Genomic DNA, 19,714 nt, shown 5'->3' with positions numbered 1-19,714 from the left:
CTCTCTGGTTCAGAAAGTGAACAATTAAAAATATGGTACCCCATTCCTTCAGTTTGTGAATTATTATTGCAGATTTTAAAAAACATCAAATTTTAGCTTTCTAATATTTTTATTACTTTTCCTTTGTCTCATTCTCACTCCATTAATCAAATCTTTCTCGCTCTCTCTTTATTTCTCTTCCTGTACCTGATTTGATATTAAATTCACCCCCTCTAATTCACCCTCCTTCTCAGTCCTTCCTGTTTACTTCCCAATCCATTCCTACATTACAACAGTGACTATACTTCAAAAGCACTTCATTGGCTGTAAAGCAATTTTTGAAGACCAGTGGTCGTGAACGGCCTTATAGAAATGCAAAACTTCTTTTTTCTCTCTTAAATCCCATTGGTTAAGGGGATGATTGCATAATTCAAAGGTCCCAGATGGTCCAATGTCTGTTATCAGTTTGCACTTTTAACTTACAGGGCAAAATGTTTGAGCCAAGGAGTGCAGGGAAAGGTCTAATTGTCCAAACCTGCCATGAGATGCCCCCCTCTAGCAAATTCTGGTCCATTAACATTTCCTTATTGCTAAAATTGACCTAATTGATCTCCATAGCAAAAGACAACATGTGGATTGGAATGATCGTATTTGATAGTAAACACAGCAGCATTATAGGCTCTGCCAGTTATCTACAAGTACATTTAACAAGTCTTGAGAATGGAATCGAGCAACAAGGATGGAAACTAAAGAAAATTCTTGTCAGGCTAAATTAGATGAGATGAGAACTTTGATGGAAGCCAGCCGTCTTTATGACTTTATAACTAGGTGTTTAAATTGATGCCTTGAACACGAGGTCAGACCACCCCACCTGTCGATGGATAAAGACAACTGATCCCAAAAGTCTCCAGGTGCCTCCCTGCCGATCAACATGCAGCATTCGAAGGATTTGCAGGAAACGGATGCCCCTGGAATGAGAGAAAAGCAATGCTCCATTAAGCTGCTAGATAGGCAACCAGGTCTGTAGGTTCCAGTGGCTGTGGCTTTTGTTATTAGAGTTTAAAATCTAGGCCTAAATACTGAAGGTACTGATTTCCAGAGAGAGAGAATCAAGATTAAAACCAATCTTTAGGCTACAGCCTTGGAAACATTTTATTTTATTCATTTTCAGGATAATGACGTCACTATCACTTATCTCTTGTTGCTCTGTAAAGCTGGTGATGGGACTTTTTTTGAACCATTCCAGTTTGTATGATAAAGGTGTCTCACAATGTTTACAGATCTTTGATACCACTGAGTGGCTTGCTAGGGTGCTTCAGAAAGCAGGTAAGACTCAACTACATCCATGTAGAACTGGAGTCACATTTGGTTTCCTTCCCTAAAAGGCATTAGTTGGAAATAAAAACCAAAAATGCTGGTAAAATTCAGCAGGTCTGGTAGTGTCTGTGGAGAGAGAAGCAGAGTTAATGCTTTGAGTCCATGTGACACTTCTTCAGAGCTAAAAAGAGGATTGGAGTGAACCAGTTGGGTCTTTATGACAACCTAACAGCTTCATGAAGCACTTTTACTGACACACTGTAATCTGTCCAGCCCAGAAATGCTTGAGATCAAGTCATTTCTGGATTTTGGAATTTTCTGGATTATGGAATGACATTAGATTGCTGGGAGCAGTGGCCATTCCTGGGATCTAAGGCAGTCTGCAAAGACGAGTAACATGGAGTGCCAATTTATTGATAAGTCCAGGGTCTCACGGGTGCCAAGCTGCCATGGCGCCCAATTTTATGCCCTCCCACCTACCAACCTGCCCCCCACCCCCAGTAAAATAAGAGAGTAAAATTCCAGCCCAAAGTTTTGATATTTTGGCACCACAAGCTGCAGCTCCAACACGATGCTTCATGGTAGCATTTGGCTTTGAGATACTGATCACAGACAAACCAACTTGTCAAGACCAGGTACTTACAACAGGAAGGGTGGGAATGAGGATATAAAAATGCATTGGAGAGTGAATCACTCTATGCTAAACTTCTGTATGCTGTAAAGCAAGGCTATCCTGCTCCAGATGCCAAGGTCTGGGAGTAAGTCAACTGGTTTTCTTGACCAACCATGGTACAGGTCTGAGGAAGTCAAGTGGTTCTTCAAGAGGGCAGGTCTGTCACTGGCATTTAAGAAACCTGCACATGGCCTATCCCAAAATGGGAGAATTGGCTTTTAAAGGGTAATTTCTTGACCCCACACATACCAGTGGGCCATGTGCCCCAAACACCACATGGAAAATCTAGCATGTTTCCAATATGGAGGGCAGGAGAGGAAAGTTGCTTTGTATGCTTTTGGCTTACCCACAATTAACAATGGTGGTGGTCCAGCACCAAACCCAGTTGATAAAGAGATCCAAGCTTGTTCTGCCTACCTGATGGCTGATGTTGCAAAAACTTGTCCATTTGAGCCCACACAGAGGACTATAACAGAAGCCACCACCACTATGAGATCTGCCAGGAAAACACAAAATCAGGGGAGGTTATAAAAATTTAGGATTCACCTTACAGTCTACAAACCTTGGAGAAAAGGAATCAGTGTTTGATGGAGTATTTACTAAAATATGCAACATGTTCTTACACAATGACGAGTAATGATGGCTCATCACAGTCTGTTCTCTGCCCATCATTATCGATTATTCATTCTGCTTTTGTAAACCCTTACAATAAAGTGAACTGATATTTTGTCTCTTGTGACTTTCTCCTTTTAAGATATATCTTCTTTTCCTTCTCTCAGGGCTTGCAGCACTACTCAATACCCTCAACTGAAATGTCCATCAGTCTGCTCCAGGGTCCTGCCAATGTTGCTCTGAAGCCAAGCGCGAGAAGATGCAGAAGAACTCAGAAGGTACATAGATTAGGATGTCTCCCTCCTTAAATGAAAATAGCTTCTTTCTGCTCACTGCATCCTTATATAAGGATCTATAACCCCACAGAAAAAAAAGTTACAGGTACAAAAGCATGCCATGGATATATAAAGGAGAAAGAGCAGGGGAGTGGAATTAATTGGATAGCTCTTTCAAAGAACTAGTTCAGGCACAATGGGCTGAATGGTCTCTTCTGTGCTGTATGATTAGAACCATGGAATGAGAGAATGACACAGCACAGAAGGAGGACAATTGGCCCATCACACCTGCACCGGCACTTCAAAAGAACTATCCAGTTATACACTTTCCCCATAGCCATGCAAAGTTTGCCTCTTCAAGTATTTATCTAATTCACTTTTGAAAGTTGTTGTTGAATGTGCTCCCATTACCCTTTCGAGTTGTGCATTCCAGATCATAACAATTTGCTGCATAAAATATGGCTTCCTCATCTCACCTCTGCTTCTTTTGCCAGTTACCTGAAATTCACATTGTCTTTCTGCCACTGGAAACAGTTTTTCCTCATTTACTCTATCAAAACCCTTCATGATTTTGAGCACCTCTATTAAATTTCCTCTTAACCTTCTCTGCTCTAAGGAGAACAACCCCAGCTTTTCTAGCCTCCCAATATAACAAAAGTCACCCATCTTTGGTGCCATTCTTCTCTGCACCGTCTCCAAGACTTTGACGTCCTTCCCAAAAGGTGGTTCCTAGAATTAAACACAATCCTTCAGTTGGGGCCTATACCACTGATTCTGTGTCCCAATACAGTACCACCTGACATGTTTCTTTTTCCAAAAATCCTATCAGTCGCTAAACAAATCATTCCTATTAAAAGGTGCACAACTAAGGGTTGATGACTGAGTGCACTCCTAGTAAGGTGTAACTGTAACAGTCACTCACCGATGATCGAGATAGGTTTCCTGGCAAAGCGCAGCCTTCCCCAAAATCCAACATATTTACTGCGACAGCCTGCTGACCATAGTCGGACGATGTATTCAGTTCCAAAAAATACCACTAATACAATCTCCTGTTGAAAAATAAAGAAACAAGAAAATGAACAGAGCCATTCCAAAATGGAGAACATTTGTGCACAAATGGAAACTCCAGAATCTTCTTTGTGTCCGTACGATACCGCACCCAATCTGAATACTATCTATGGCAGTGAAGGAATTGATGTAATGGTGATGTGCTATACAATGAATACTTTCCACTGGGGAGTGGGGATGGGGCAAAGATGTTAACCGAGTAGGCTAGAAGATTGGAGTTGAATAGTGGAGACACAGACGAAGTTATATCCAGGAGTTTTGCTTGATAATCTTCAAGGATCAGGGAATATTTATTAGGAACTTTCCCTCAGGAGGTTATAGAGATGGGAGGGTAGATTGCAGATGATCTATAGAAAAGAATAATTTGTTAGATTGAGCCGTCTTTCCCCAATCCATGCCTTTTTCCAATGCTCACTTCCTTGTGACATTGTTATCATTAACAAAATGCAATGTCCTGCCTCTTCCAGTTCCCTTAGATTTGTCAGTTCCCCTTTAAGAATTCTTTAACTGCTGAATGGAGGGTCTGATTTATACTCTTTACAGCAATTATGTACTTATTTTAAATACTATATGAATGTCTTTGGGTCGCGCACTTATTTTTCATTCTTGACTTGCACCATTGTGCTGCCTTTAGAACTTCCCTACTGTGCAGTCAAGATAAGGACCAGGCAATTAGGAGCTCCACCAACTAACACCACACACAAAGTACCCCAAAATAAAGCTGAATCTGACAACCCAGCTCAGATCCAGGCAAAGTTTCCTATATTGACTCAAGTTAAACCACAAGTTCCAGTGGTAGGGCTGCCCTTGTGTCAAGTACTTTCATATTCAAATCAACAACCATTGCTCTTGCCCCATCCAAACACAAACCCTTTGCTGTCCTGGAAACAGTTTGATTCTTTGTGAGAATTATCTTGCCCATTGGGACAGTTTGTCGCTCCCAAATGCAAATGGCACCAGGTTGTTAAAATAGTGAATTGAAACAAAGTAAAATAATTCTTATGCTCGAGTCAGATCTGTTTCAAACTCTTCTGCCCATTTATCACTCGGGACATTTCTCTGTTTTGCCAACACTTTTTAAAGGAAACAGAACCAGTATGATTAAGATCTGAAACAGGCACAGTCTTGTTGCAAACAACCAATAGCAACAGAACTAGACTGATGGTTAGGAGACACTGTCTAATAGAGCTTCATTTTTAGCCCATACTGAGGTCTGAATTGGAGGTGGGTAGACATTAAAAATAGCGCCACTTGTCGCATGCCAATTCTCAAGCCCCATCCCATTCCAAAGATATTTTTGTGAAGGGAGGATGGGGGCAGTAAGGTGACGCGTCCGCATGCAGTGATCCAATTAAAGGACAGTGATCCCAACTCCACAATGGTGGCCTGACTGCAAAAGCCACTTTTGGAAGTGAGGATGGAAGAAATGGTGCTTCCATTTTGAAGTGTCCTCTCCCTTACTTATCTGCCATTGTCTTCTGCTGCTGCTACTTTCAAGCTAGAAGTCCTTTGATTGGCCCTCCAGCTTTGAGAACCTGCCCCCACCCTATCCTTAATCGGATGGCAAGCCACACTGGCCAATAATTGGGCGCCCCAGGGAAAATTACAATGAGTGACTGTTTCCCCCACACAGGGCTGATTTCTGACCCACATTTCAGTCTGAGGGCAGGGCTCAGGAGCCATAGGGAAAATGCTTCCCACTGATTGTCAGCAAAACATTGGTCAATGAAAATGACAAAAGGATCAATAGGACACAGTTAGTGGAAATAGCAGGAGGGCTGGTCACTGGGAATGTCATCATAGCAGCTGGAAACGTCATCAAGATTGCAAGACTAAATGTCACTATTTTTCATAGGTGGGACCAAACCAAACCAAACCAAACCAAACAACTGCTACATTCAGTGTGTGGTGATGCACATACAAACTGGCACATGTAAGGGTGTAGGTCTGAGAATGCTCTTTAGTGAATAATATTTAGGAGGGAATCGATTGTTAAGTTGGTATTTAAGCCTGTTTTAAGTGCTTCTCAAATTAATTAATTATCATGTTTATTAGCATTCATGGACAGATGGACATCTCCCATCTACGTAATAAAGAAACCCTTTAACTGGATCCATAGCAAGGGACCACCTTTCACATTACAATTCACTGGATACTCTTTCCACTCAATCTTTCTTTCTGATAGATTTCTGATTAACAATAACGTAGAGAGTTATGGGGATAGTTTGGGTAAAAGGTATCGACGTGTTTCATCAGGTCTGATCGTATTGAATGGCAGAGCAGGCTCGATGGGCTGAATGGCCTTCTCCTGCTTCTATGTTCTACAATTCATTTATTTCTCTCTCTCAGATTATAATTTGGCAATTTTCTGTAAAGTAATTTAGGTTTTGAACGAGATTTGTTAAACTACAAAACTCCATCAGATGTCAAACATCTTCAAAAGATCTTAATCAACATGGGTAAAAAAATACTCCATTTTCACTTTTCTTTCATTACATAGGTACAACTCATAAACCAAAGCATTGTCAAATATGTAAATGTGCACTGTCAGCAAGACAAAGCACAAGACAAGTAGGCAATAGTTACTGTGATTGAATTCCATACTGTACATGCAGACATGCTAAGTGTGCATCCATCAATCCTGCTAGAGACTAGAATAACTAAAAGGAGAGGACTAGTCGGCTGAGCGCCAGGCGCCATTATTCATGTCTGATGTTTAAATAGAGGACCACTGACCCCGACGAGACCTCAGATATTCACAGGAGGTCAGAGGTGAAAGTGCACAAGCTGTTCTTCATAGCTGTACAAAACTGATCCAGGTAACCATTAGCAACCAGAACATGCCCCCGGTGACTGCCCAATATCGGAAAGTATTTTCTATATCAGTCCTTGCAAGAGTCCAAGCAGTTCTGCAGTTTGATAGATACATTGTCATTGCAATCCAGCAAGTTTGCCAAGGTCGTCCCAGAGTGGATAATGTTACTGAAGGAGGGGGAATAAAACAGGCTTTAAAAAGCTCAGATCATTTCAGAGCTGCAAATTATATTGTGTTCACATACGAAAAGGAGAATAAATTGAGAAAAACTATATATGAGAATGAACAATTGTGTGCAGACATATAACCAATGGCTGCGACAACATACATACAACAAGGCAAAACCGGGAGGCGGGGGAGCAATGTAACTTTTCTAATAAATAGAGTGTTGACATCTCATAAGTGTATCACTGAGCATTAATCCTAGCATTAAATCTTTAGGGAGTAGTGGGGGGGAAGAAAATCAGGTTAAAGAAAAAAAAACTGTTTTGAACGCTAATATAAAAACAACTCCAAAGGGTTTTAGACTCTCGTGGAGAGAGATTTTATCTTTGCATGAGAAGGCTAGATCGCCATCCTCCGCCAAAAATCCTTATCTGGGATCTCTGGCAATGGCTCATATGAGGTAAGTAAGCTAAGTATGGATTTTTTTATGCATATAATGGACGTAATAATTTAGCTCGAGACAACAACTTGTGCAATGTTAATGAAAATGAAAACAGAAGAAAACCAGGGTTCAGGAATGTTATTAATTGTAGTTAAATCTCTTTGTAAAGGAAACATTACTCCACAGGCAAGTAAAAGTCACAAATCAGATCGGAGCTAAATACCCTAATTAGAGTCAATTATTCTTTTTCTCCTGCTAGTCATTCACTTCATTCCTTTTTTCCACTGAATAGTCAACTACATTTTAAGTTTAAAATAAAAATACAGAGCTTGTGTTCACATTTCCCCTCTCTAAAACGAAATAGTTCTCCCATTTATGTTAACTATTCAAACCTCCTGACTGTCCTAAGGAACATACATACCTTTTTATTTCCGTTGGACTATTGTGAAGAACATATCTTTTTATTTTCTGTTGGATTGTGCATTGGAATTGCAATGGCTGCAGTTTGAAGGAGATGTCCACTGGAGCAGGATGAAAGATATATACAATGTTGCAGTCCTGGAACAGAGTGTGCCATGAAAGACAGGATGGTGCCAGAAAAGAGTCCTGGACCAAGGGAGCTGCCCAGCAACAGCATTTTAATTGGCTCCTGACCAGGTGACCAGGGTTTTGTGTGAGACCAGAGCAGAATAGCTCCTAGTGTGAAAGGAATAAGATCTAAAACCTCTTTCTCCTGTGTGTGGTAGATTCCAGTAATTCTACAATAATAGCTATCTGTTTTTTCTCCTCATATCTCTGTAACCTGCTCTCTCTCTGAAAACCCCTGTCAAGAGGCAAAGGGGAAAATCACTGGAAGAGACATTGAAAAGCAAGTTCTCAACCAGTGAACTAAATACTGAAAGTGCTGGAAGACCACCTTGTGTCATCAACAAGAATTGAAAAGAATTTGGAAGACATCGATCAAAGTCAACCCATCAAATCCTGTACTCCGGAATTAGTACTATTGAACTGTTTTATCCCACCTGTAAAATCCATGTTTTGTGTGTCTTATGTGTCTTGTGATGTGTGTGTTTGTGTATATAGGGATTTAAGAAGGGGCAGAGTTTAGGCTGTAGAGTTAGAAATTAGCAGTTCATATTACTTTCTTTTGCCAATGGTTAACGACAGTTTGTTCAATAAACAGTTATTTACTTATTGGGGAGAATCTTCAGCTCGGCGAGCAGGTATGGGGCCCACCACTGAGGCATCAAATGATACAGGGTGACATTGGGCATGTGTCACCGTGCGTCATTTAGATTTTCAGTTTGGTGGGCGCGCAGCTGAGTTGGCTGCGCACCCGCCAAACTATCAAAGGCCTATTAAGGCCACTTAACTAACAATTAAAATAATTAACGGAGCTGTCCGTACAAGCTTAAGGTTATCGGGCAGTGAAGATCCCAGGCGGCCTTCGCAGTTTTTATGGAGCCTCACCCACGGGCGGGATGAAGTTACATGAATGATTTTAAATTTTCTCAAAATTTTTTGTTGAAATTAATGCATATGTCCCAGCTCATGTGACAGTTTTACATGAGGGGACATGCCATAAAAATTTTTTCAACACTTTATTGAACTGTTAAAACTTAAAACTAATCTCCCTGAGGCACAGAGGTGCCTCAGGGAAATTTCTGCGCTCTTTTGTGTGAATGCACAAAGGAGTACACTTCTTTGTACTCAAGAACAACTCAGGGAACACCCCCCAACCCGCACAGGGAGTACACAGTGCTTCCGGGTGCGCGTCACGCTGGGCAGGTCTTAATTGGCCTGCCCACGTAAAATGGCAGCATGGACCCAATCGGGGATGCCGATCGGGTCCGCGCCTGCCCGCGCCCGACGCCGAACAACCCCCCCTCCCCCCCCCACAAAAGGGAGGAAATTCTACCCATTGGGCTGCATCTTCCAGTTGGCTGGCATGGGGCGGGGCCTGCAGTTGATCCTTGGATGGAGCCAAAATCGATATGCCATGGATGCCAACCCTGTTCAAAGCCTGGGTGCTGTGCCCACTCTCCCTGCCACCTATGCAGTGCCAATTGCACGCCCTTGCCAACTGCCCAGTTCCTCTTTACCTCATTGGTCCTCTTATGGGGCCAGGATTATATCCTGGGGCATCCCATTGTTTACTCTGCTGCCTACTGCTGGTGAGTTTCTGAAGGTGCGGCACTTTCAAAATTAGAACCTTAGCCCCTGAAAGTGCTTGAAAACCTCAGATTGTCTGGCAGCATCTGTGCAGAGAGAAACAGAGTTGATGTTTTGAGCCGAATCCTCCTAATTGACTCCAATTAATCTATGATAAATTCTAAAATAAAAGCAAACTACTATGGATGATGGAAACCTGAAATAAAAACAGAAAGGGCTGGAAAAACTCAGGTTGTCTGGCAGCATCTGTGGAGAGAGAAACAGTTAATGTTCCAATCGATAAGAATAGTGTTTTGAGTCGAAAATGACTATCCTTATCATAGGTTAATTGAAGTCAATTGGGAGGATTCCTGTCCCACACTCCACCCAATCCACTCCTCACACAAGTGATCATGGTCAGTGAATGTATCTTCAAATGCCATATCCCACCAACTGCACAACTGGCCTTATACACTACTCAATGCACCACATCCCCATCACTCACCTACCAACAATCTCCATCAATCAGAATACATACCTTACATTTCACCTCACCTTCATACACTTAGCACTGCCTCACACCCACATCTCACAGCCAGTTCACACTGCCAGCTATTTAACAATGATCGCTACATCATCCAAATGCATTACACCACACTAACAGTTACACTTCCCTCTCTCTTGTAGCACAAGGTGGTGGAGCATAATTGGAGGCAGCAGCACTAACTGATGGGGACAGGCATGGTTGCATGTCTTACTTGCATGGAGGAGACAACAGTCACCAGCACTGGAGTGACCATAACTAAAGGCATGGCCAGTGGTGGTGCTGCAATCTTTGAAGATGACAGTATGCTCATACTGAACCCTCCTTCTCACAATCCACTTCCCCCTCATTCAACAATCTCTATTAATTCACAAGATGCAGATAATATAAGCACGAAAATACTAATTCCCCATTTGACCTGCCCCCCGCACTCCACCACCCCAAGCCTCATTTTCAATATCCCTACTGTGAGCCTTTCTCCTTCTAGCTACTCAAGAACTGGAACTTAGCCAGCCAGCAGTGAAAGAGCAACTAGTGAAAGAGCAGGACAGCAACGGTGAGGAGGAAACATTGTCACTCACAACCGCCAGCTCAGACACTCACACTGCACATATTTCAGAGAATAGCTTAGTTTTAGGATTTGCACATGATGAGATGCCAGGTACAAGTGGTCTGAAGACAGGACAAGGGGCAAGGTTAGCACAGGTGCCAGTTTACTGGAGGGCAAGGTCCCACACTAGTTCTGCTGCAGGGGAATCAGATGTGAACTTCGATTTGGATGGGCTACGGAAAAAGGTTTCTGTACAATGAAATGCTTGGTAGTTTGGGAAGCCTGTCAGAAAGGCTGCAGTCAATGTCAAGGAGCATGGAGGGAACCAGCACAAATTCGGCACAGGCCTTTACACAGAGCTTGGAGCCCATCCTTTCCAGCATGGAAGTGGAACTCTATTAGTGCACTTGTGACCCAACCATGATGAAACGTCTGATGGCTGAAGCCTGTTTCTGTTGTAGCACAAGCAGAAGCCACCCAATAACTGGGTGCTGCAGTAGTAGCTCACCTTGCTGTAATGTAAGCTCAGGTTTCTGCCCCATTGCTGTGGATGCCAGTGTTCAAAGAGCCTTGCAAGGTGTCACAGCAATCCATCCTCCAACACATTACTAGGATTAGGATTGTTGAGGCAATACCCCAGGGGAGTGGCAGTGGCTCTGTGGAGCATGAACCTGCTGTCCTCTCTCAGGGTGGCAATGTTCGTGCTCTCACCATTGCCTCTCAACCAGTAGCCTTGCTGTTGCCTGCCAGCCAGCCAGCTATAATTATGGTGTCAATGTCTGAAGCCAGGCCTTTTTGGACCAGAGCTGCTCAAGTGCATTCTGCTAGGCCATAAGCAGTCTGCCTCATTGAAAGTGCCTCATTGGCCCTCCACCAACTATGCTGCAGCCACTGGGGTAGCACTGTATAGGAACACTGAGACAGGCAAAGACACACAGTAGATGCTTACTAAGGGTTTATGCAAGGATGATTAGTTGACTTTTGTAAGCAATAAGGCATGGTTTAATTTATAAATTTGAATCAGAATATGTATTTTGTTGTCGTTTTTATTTGTGAAACGTGTACAAGTGCATCCTGTGATGTTCAGTAATAGAGCGAAGGTAAGGTGTTGGCAAATGCAGAATTGAAGTGATATATTAACGTGGACAAGGGATTTGCTAACAAACAGAAAACAGAGAGGCAGATAAATGGGTCAATCTCAGGCTGACAAACTGTAACTAACGGAGTGCCACAGGGTTCAGTGCTACAGGCCCCAACTATTTACAATCAATATTAATGACTTGGGTAAAGGGACCGATTGTCCTGTAGCCAAATTTGCCAATGATACAAAGATAGGTAGGAAAGTAAGTTATAAGGTGGATACAAAGGGCAGAATTTTGCCCTCGGATGGCGTGCGGGCCCCACTGGTTTGGTGGTGGGCGGCCAGCCGACCCCTGCCACTGAAACGGGGCCCGCCGCCATTTTAAGTGGGCGGGACAATTAAGGCCTGCCCAGCAGCATCCCTGACAGGAAGCGCTATGCGCTTCCTATGTGGGGAGGAGGGAATCCCCAGCTGTAAAAGTGTGCTTTTTCGCCCATGCGTGCGAAAGAGCGCACTTCTCCCTGAGACAAAGTCCTGTCTCAGGGAGAATACTGACAGTGAAAAAAACTTCAAAAATAGAAACATTAAAAAATTATTAACATGTCCCCCTCGTGACAATGTCACAAGAGATGGGACATGTTAATAAAGAACACATAAACTTTATTAATTATTTACAAAACGGACATGAAACTTCATCCTGCCAGTGGATGAAGTTTCAAGAATAATCTGGAGCCCACTGGAGTTCCTGGCCTGCCCGCCAGCCTTAAGCTTGGACTGGCAGGTCTTAAATCACTTTAATTAGCCTGTCAATGGCCTCAATTGGCCATTGACAGGTCGGCCGACGGACAGCTGATTTCGCTGACCTCCCACCTTCCTAAAAGTTTAAATGGACTGGGATGACCTCAGGGCTTCCTCCCGATGTCATCTTGTGTCATTTTCCCCTTGGTGACCGGACCCCGCCCCCAAATCACTGAGGGGAAAATCCTGGCCAAAGAGTCTGCAAAGGGATATAGATAGGTTCTTGTGAATCTGTGGGTAAAAAATTGGCAGGTGAAGTATAATGTGGGAAAATGTGAGGTTGCCCCTTTGGCAAGAAGAATAGAAAAGCAGAATATTATTAAAATGGAGAGAGACTGCAGAATGCTGCAGTACAGAGGGATCTGGGTGTTCTGGTACATGAATCACAAGAAGTTAACATGCAGGTGCAGCAAGTAAGTAGGAAGGCAAATGGAATGTTGTCCTTCATTGCAAGGGGAGTAAAGTACAGATACAGTGTCTCAAAACAACACCCTCAGGACTGAGGCCGTGCCAGATTTCAGATCTTGCTGGATTTTCGATCAAGCGGTTTGGGCCATGGGTGGTTCTGGTCAAGCCAGGCTGAATGAGATCAAGGGTTGCTTGAATTGTGGGAGTAGATCGACATACAAGCGACGAAGGGGATAACTAGTCAGGCACCACACCATGCCAATGCAGTGCCCAGCCGACTTATCCAGTTAAGTTTTTTTTTGTTTTACTCAATTCAAATTGATGCACAGCACACTCTAAAAATGTCCAGTTTTCAGCCAATTCCAGTTTTTGCGACACTATTGTACAAAAGTTGGGAAGTCTTGCTACAACTGTACAGGGCATTGGTGAGACTGCACCTAGAGTAGGGTGTGCAGTTTTGGTCTCCTTACTTAACGAGGAATTGCATAGGAGGCCGTTCAAAGAAGGTTCACTTGGCTGATTCCTGGGATGAAGGGATTCTCTTGCAAGGAAAGGTTAAGAAGATTGGGCACATATTCTTTAGTGTGTAGAAGAATGAGAGGTAATCTTATTGAAACATGTAAGATTCTGAGGGGACTTGACAGGGAGATGCTGAGGAGATGTTTCCTCTCATGGGGGAATCTGGAACTAGGGAGAATAAGGGATCTCACATTTAAGATGGAGATGAGAAGGAATTTCTTTTCTCCAGAGGGCCGTTAGTCTTTGGAATTCTGTTCTACAGTGAGCAGTGGAGGCTGGATCAATGATATTTAAGGCAGAGTTATACAGGTTTTTGATCTACAAATCAAGAGTTATGGTGAGCAAGCAGGAAAGTGAAGTTAAGGCCACAATCAGATCAACCATGATCTTATTGAATGGCAAAGTAGGCTCGAGGGACTGAATGGCCTAATTCTGCTCCTATTTCCTAAGACCATATGATCTTGCTGGCATCACTGAGTCAGCTGAGTCAATCACAAAAATCCCATCCAGGAAAGGTTTGTTGCTTTCTCCCTTTCTCCTTCTTGTCTTACGCCTCCTCCTGCTCAGTTGGTCATTGCATCACTGGTGACAAGGACTGTGCCCTCATGAGGACAAGTTTTGCTAGGTCCAGCCGGTCCACAGGAATCTTGACATGCACTCTGTTGAGTAGAGCAGGTCTCCTCCAAAGCAGCCCAGGCAATTGAAGCATTGTTTTAGCACCCCGATTGTCTACTCTATCACACTTTGTGTGGTAGTATGGTATTGCTATAAACATACTTCCCACATGTACATTAATTATGTACTTGACTCATAACGAGGTTGTCAAAGGATAGCCCTTGTCACCCTGTAACCACCCTTTCGTTTGTCATGATGGCTCAAATGCAGATGACACAGCGGACCAACACAGAATGAAGGCATTATGGCTTTTGACAGCATGGTGGGCATTGACCTGCATGGTACACAGCATATGGTCGCACATAGATGGGAACCTTTTAGTTGTGGTACATCTCAAGAGTTGACATCCAGCGCATGCAAAATGAATGTGCATGCAGTCAATGGCATACTGCACCATCGTGAAGACTACAAACCTCGCAAAGCCATGTACTCACTTCATCTAGCTCTTTCTGACAAGATAGAATGAAATCCATTCAGTTCCTCTTAGAATATAGAGCCTTAGAGACTTCCCTTAGACAAAAGTAGACAGCAAGCTGGGAGATTTTACAAATAATTCAGACTCCAGCCTGAAAAAAGTCAGATGCATAAACATTCATAGCTTTTAAGCCGCTAGCAAAGCATCCTCACCCTGCTCCGAGGCTGGGCTTGTGGCTGCAGCAGGTGACCTTAGTGAATTGGAAACATCTGACATCCTGCTCCGCGTCGAAGTTCAGGTAGGAAAATTGTTACCTGTACACTTTGGGTGGAAGTAGCCTCCTAACTGAGAGTTCCTCTCCCCCTCCTCCCCTTTTCTCTTCCAGCAGTTTGTCCTGCTCTGTGCAGCCTCTGCTTATTCTCCATGTTATGCTGTATTCTATGTGGGATGCATTCTGCTGCATCCATGTCAGGGAGCAAGTGGTTTAGGCAGGTGATAAGAGTGAAGAGTCTCCTGGTCAACCATGACCTGTAGAAGACAATGGCAAACCACTGCAGTACTTTGCCAAGCATAACCATGAAGCAATCCAATGGAAGCCCATGGTTGTCCATGTTCTCTTAGGTCATGGCACCTAGAGAGACAGAGAGAGGATGCAAACTTGGGATTCAAATGTAATTTCCCAAATGCTTAGGCCTAAAGCTTTATGTTTAAGGCTTTTCTTTCAACTCTTGATTATGTTACAAACTTCTAATAAAGTCACCAATTTATTATAGGCTCTAATAACCAACTGATCCCAACAAACATCAGCAAAATAAAGGACCAGTTCATTTGTTTTTGATGATTGTGATCGAAGCATAAGTGTTAACTGGGACTCGGGAGCACTCGTTCAAACAATGTATTGGGATCTTTTACATCGACTCAAGGACAGAAAAGACCCTCAACTTAATGTCTCCTACAAATGACAGGCACTCCTCCAGTACACCATTAAAGTAACAACTTAGTTCAGCAATGCCTCAACTTTTAAATTCTCAAACTTGTTTTCAAATCCTTCTAACGTTTTGCCCTTCTTTATCTCTGCAACCTCCTACAGCCCTATAACATGTCATGATATTGCACTCTTCAATTCCTATGGCCTCATACACATCCCTGATTTTCATTGCTCCACCGTTGGAGGCCATGCCTTCAACTGTTTAGCTAAGCTCTCTAAACTTCACTGCATCTTTACCTCTCCCTCCATCTGTAAGACATCCCTCCAAACTCTTTGACCAAGCTTTCGCTCACCCATTCCAATATTCCTTTATCTGGTTTGGTATCAAATATTGTTTGATAGCTGCTCCTGAGATGTGCCTTGGGACGTTTCACTATACTAAGGATGTTAGATAAATGGAAGCTATTATTTTAAATGATATACTCAAATGTTTGGAGTGAGGTTTGAACCTTATATGACCTTATGACTTAGAGGTGAGTGTGCTGCCAACTGAGTCAAGGGTAATGCCACATTCAAAGGTTAAATGTTAGGTAGAAAGTGCATTTTGAATACAGGACATGAGAATATGATTACAGCAGACTTCCACCAAATCTGCCAGCTGTGACCACTGAGGGTAGGATTAAAAGTTGAGCCATCAGCATAGGAGTGCTGCTGTCTGAGAAACCGTGCAAACATTTGTAGTGTAACAAAGCCTGGCTAAGTGAGCAAGATCAAAACATGACCTAAGTCCCTAAAGAGGGTATGGGTTTATTTGACAAACTGCAGAGTCAGGCCAAATAAAATAGTGACCATCAGTGATGTTACAGATGCTACATAAAATGGTAACAGAAAACGAAGAGAAATACAAAAAACACATTTTAAAATAAATATTCTTTGGGTATCAATCTTTGATTTTTTAAAAGATATAGCATTGCTCCAAAGTCACACACGTTTTTATTTTACTAAAGGACAAAGAGTGCACAAAGTCAAAACAATATATACATCTGCTTTATTTCTCATACCCATGTAAATCAGAAAAAAATGGCTTGTTCTTAGAATAAAGCTTCTACTTTGTGAAACTGGAAGGCCAAGCCTTAAAATCTAAGCTGACAGGGGTCAAGAAATCTCCCCAGGCCCCTTATCTGCAACTACTGGCATGAGCCAAAAGTGAGAAGATCAGAATGATTCACAGAGAATGTATTTTTTTTAATCTCCTTTCAGCTCTCCTCAATTTTGTAGCCTTACTCTGTCCAACTCTCCTCAGCCCAGTCCCACCCCACAGGTGGACATAAAGGACCACAGCACTATTTTGAAGAAGGGTGTTCTTCCAGGTGTCCTGACCAATATTTATCTCTCAATCAACAGATTTTTTGACTATAGGTAACATTCGTGCCATGCAAATGCCAGGCAATGACCACCTCCAACAAGAAAGAATCTAACCACTTCATCTTGATATTCAATGGCTTTACCAACACTGAATTCCCCCACTGTCAACATTCTAAGAGAACACAAACTGAACTGGACCAGCCATTTAAGTACTGTGCTTACAAGAGCATGTCGAAGGCTGGTAATTCTGTGGAGAGTAACTCACCTCCTGACTCCCCAAAGCCTGTCCACTATGTACAAGACAGAACAAGTCAGGGGTGTGATGGAATACTGTCTACTTGCCTGGATAAGTGCAGCTTCAACAATACTCAAGAAGCTTGACCCTTTCCAGGATAAAGCAGCCAGCATGACTGGCACCCCATCCATCACCTTAAACATTCATTCCCTCCACCACTGACACACAGTAGCAGCAGTGTGTACCATCTACAAGATGTACTGCAGGAACTCGACAAGGCTCCTTTGACAGCACCTTCCAAATCCACAACCTCTGCCACCCAGTAGGACAAGGGCAACAGACACATGTGAACAGCACCACCTGCTTTTTCCACTCCAAGTCACACACCATCCTGACTTCAAACTGTATCATCATTTGTTTACTGTCACAGGGTCAAAATCCTGGAACTCCCTCCCTATCAGCACTGTGGGTGTACCTACACTACATGGACTGCAGCGGTTCAAAAAGGCAGCTCACCACCACCGTCTCAAGGGCAATTAGAGATAGGCAATAAATGCTAGCCTAGTCAGCGACGTGTAAGAATAAATTTTTAAAATGTCATTATTTTTTTATTTGCAGCCTTGAAACAGACCATTTAGCCCAACAGATCTGCCACATAAGCCTCTTCCCACCCTTTTTGATCTCATCCCATCATACATTCCTTTTATTCCTTTTTCCCTCATGTGTTTATCTAATTTCCCCTTAAATGCATCTATGCAAGTCACATTAATTACACTTCATGGTAGCAAGTTTTGCTTCCTAGTCATTTCAGGATAAAAAAGTTATGCCTGAATTCCCTTTTGGATTTATTAGTGACTACTTTATATTTAGGCCTGCCAGTTTTACTCTTACCCGCAAGTGGAAGCATCTTCTCTACATATTCCTTACAAAATTCTTTCATGGTCATAAAGATCTCAGCTCACCCTCGATCTTCAGTTCTCCAGAAAAATAAATAGCCTCAGCCTGTGTAATCTTCCCTCATGTGTATAAAGCCTCAGTTGCTGTCATTCTAACGTGTCTTGGACCTCTCCAGTGCTTGTATATCCTTTTTGTAATTTGGAAGCCAGAGCTATTCACGATAAAGTGTGGTCTAACAAAGGATCCATCCAACTTTAACCTAACTTCTCTGCCACCCAATGTTTTGTTTGCTTATTTTTAATGATCATATTAACCTTTGTTGCTGCTTTTAATGATTTATGTATCTCAACCTTCAAATCCCTCTGTTCCTCTTTCCCATTAGACTTTTATTACCCAAGCAGTATGTGCCCTCCTTATTCTTCCAACCAAAATAGGCCACTGTATCTTATCTATATTGAAGTTCATTTAACAATTACATGCAAATTATTAATGGTGTTTGTGGGAGCTTGCTGTGTGCAAATTGGCTATCGCGTTTCCTACCCTCCAGCAGTAATTACACTTTGAAAACTTGTTCCTAGGCTGTGAAGCACTTTGGGATATCCCAAGTTCATGAAAGGTGTTATATGAATGAAGGCCTAGCTTTCTTTTATCTGACATCTCCCTGCTCAATCCATTCTGGTTGTCTTTCTCTGTCTAACTCTGCTCTACCTACTGTAACTTTAGGCAAACAAAAACAAAATGCTGCAGATGCTGAAAATATGAAATGAGAGCAGGGAATACTGGAAATAATCAGCAGGTCAGATAGCATTCGTGGACAGAAAAACAGAGTTAATGTTTAAGGTCGATGATCTTTCATCTGGCAAAACTGATCAAACCGATTTAATTCTATATCCTCATTCTGCCAGTCCCAGTTCAATCCTACAGCTGTCTTCTACTAAGCTCTTTTCAAATTAATCCTACCAAGTAGACCATTTATCCAGACCAGGCTGTTCTATGACAGCTATGGTCACAATCTAACTCAACTTAACCCAACTAAACAACTCGTTCAATCCGACATATAGAATTAAACTAATCTAGTTAAACCTACACAAAATTAAATAACATTCAGATGTTTTTAATATAAATTATTTCTCCAAATAAAGCTGCTTTCATAGAATATTATGATCTATGATTTCATAGCTTGCTTGCTCTTTCATAAACATTTCATTTGATTTTAGTTGTTGGCTTTCCCTTTGGAATTGTGTTTTTTTAAGTTTTTCTATAGTGCTTCCATCATCCGTTCTCTTGCGTCTTTTCTTTCCAAAATGCTTTTCTCGTTTAGCTCCTGTGGTTTTTGAGTAGATTTGTTCAGGCACTTTGCTCAGTAGTAGCACTCTTGCTTCAGAGTCAGAAGGTTCAAGTCCAACTTCAAAGGCTTGAGCATATAGACTAGGTTGACACTTCGGTGCAGTACTTCATTGGCAGAGATGCCATCTTTTGATTCAGGCATTAAGCTAAAGATCTTTCTGCCCTCTCAGGTGGACCTAAAATGTCCAACAAGGAGCAGGGTTGTTCTTCTGGCATCCTGACTAACATTTATTCCCCAACAAACACTACAAAAAAACAGATTATCTGGTCATTTACCTCATTACTGTTTATGAATGATCACTGTGTGCAATTTGATTGCCTCCCTACATCATAACAGTGACAACACTTCAAAAGTACTTAGTTGGCTGTAAAGCACTTTGAGATGTCCTGAGGATGTGTAAGTCACTACGTAAATGCAAGTTTTTTTTCTCCTCAATTTTCACTCTGTAGCTCTC

At 42.3% G+C, this 19,714-nt stretch overlaps 1 protein-coding gene across 4 annotated transcripts in view; it reads right to left on the bottom strand.

The window, feature by feature from the left end:
• LOC121283400 (potassium voltage-gated channel subfamily KQT member 1) overlaps nt 1-19,714 on the bottom strand; it is a 763,328-nt gene that overhangs the window by 512,167 nt on the left and 231,447 nt on the right. For all 4 annotated transcript variants that reach the window (XM_041197951.1, XM_041197952.1, XM_041197954.1 and 1 more), the window contains exons 4-6: nt 3,779-3,905; nt 2,387-2,465; nt 851-947 (exon numbers count right to left, since the gene is read on the bottom strand). In XM_041197951.1, the coding sequence (XP_041053885.1) occupies nt 851-947; nt 2,387-2,465; nt 3,779-3,905 (303 nt within the window). The remainder of the gene's footprint in view (nt 1-850; nt 948-2,386; nt 2,466-3,778; nt 3,906-19,714) is intronic.

This window comes from Carcharodon carcharias, chromosome 10 (genome assembly GCF_017639515.1).
Source record: "Carcharodon carcharias isolate sCarCar2 chromosome 10, sCarCar2.pri, whole genome shotgun sequence".
NCBI classification, from domain to species: domain Eukaryota; kingdom Metazoa; phylum Chordata; class Chondrichthyes; order Lamniformes; family Lamnidae; genus Carcharodon; species Carcharodon carcharias.
Note: the sequence above shows the minus strand (reverse complement) of the source record. Positions and strands in the feature narration are given on the sequence as shown.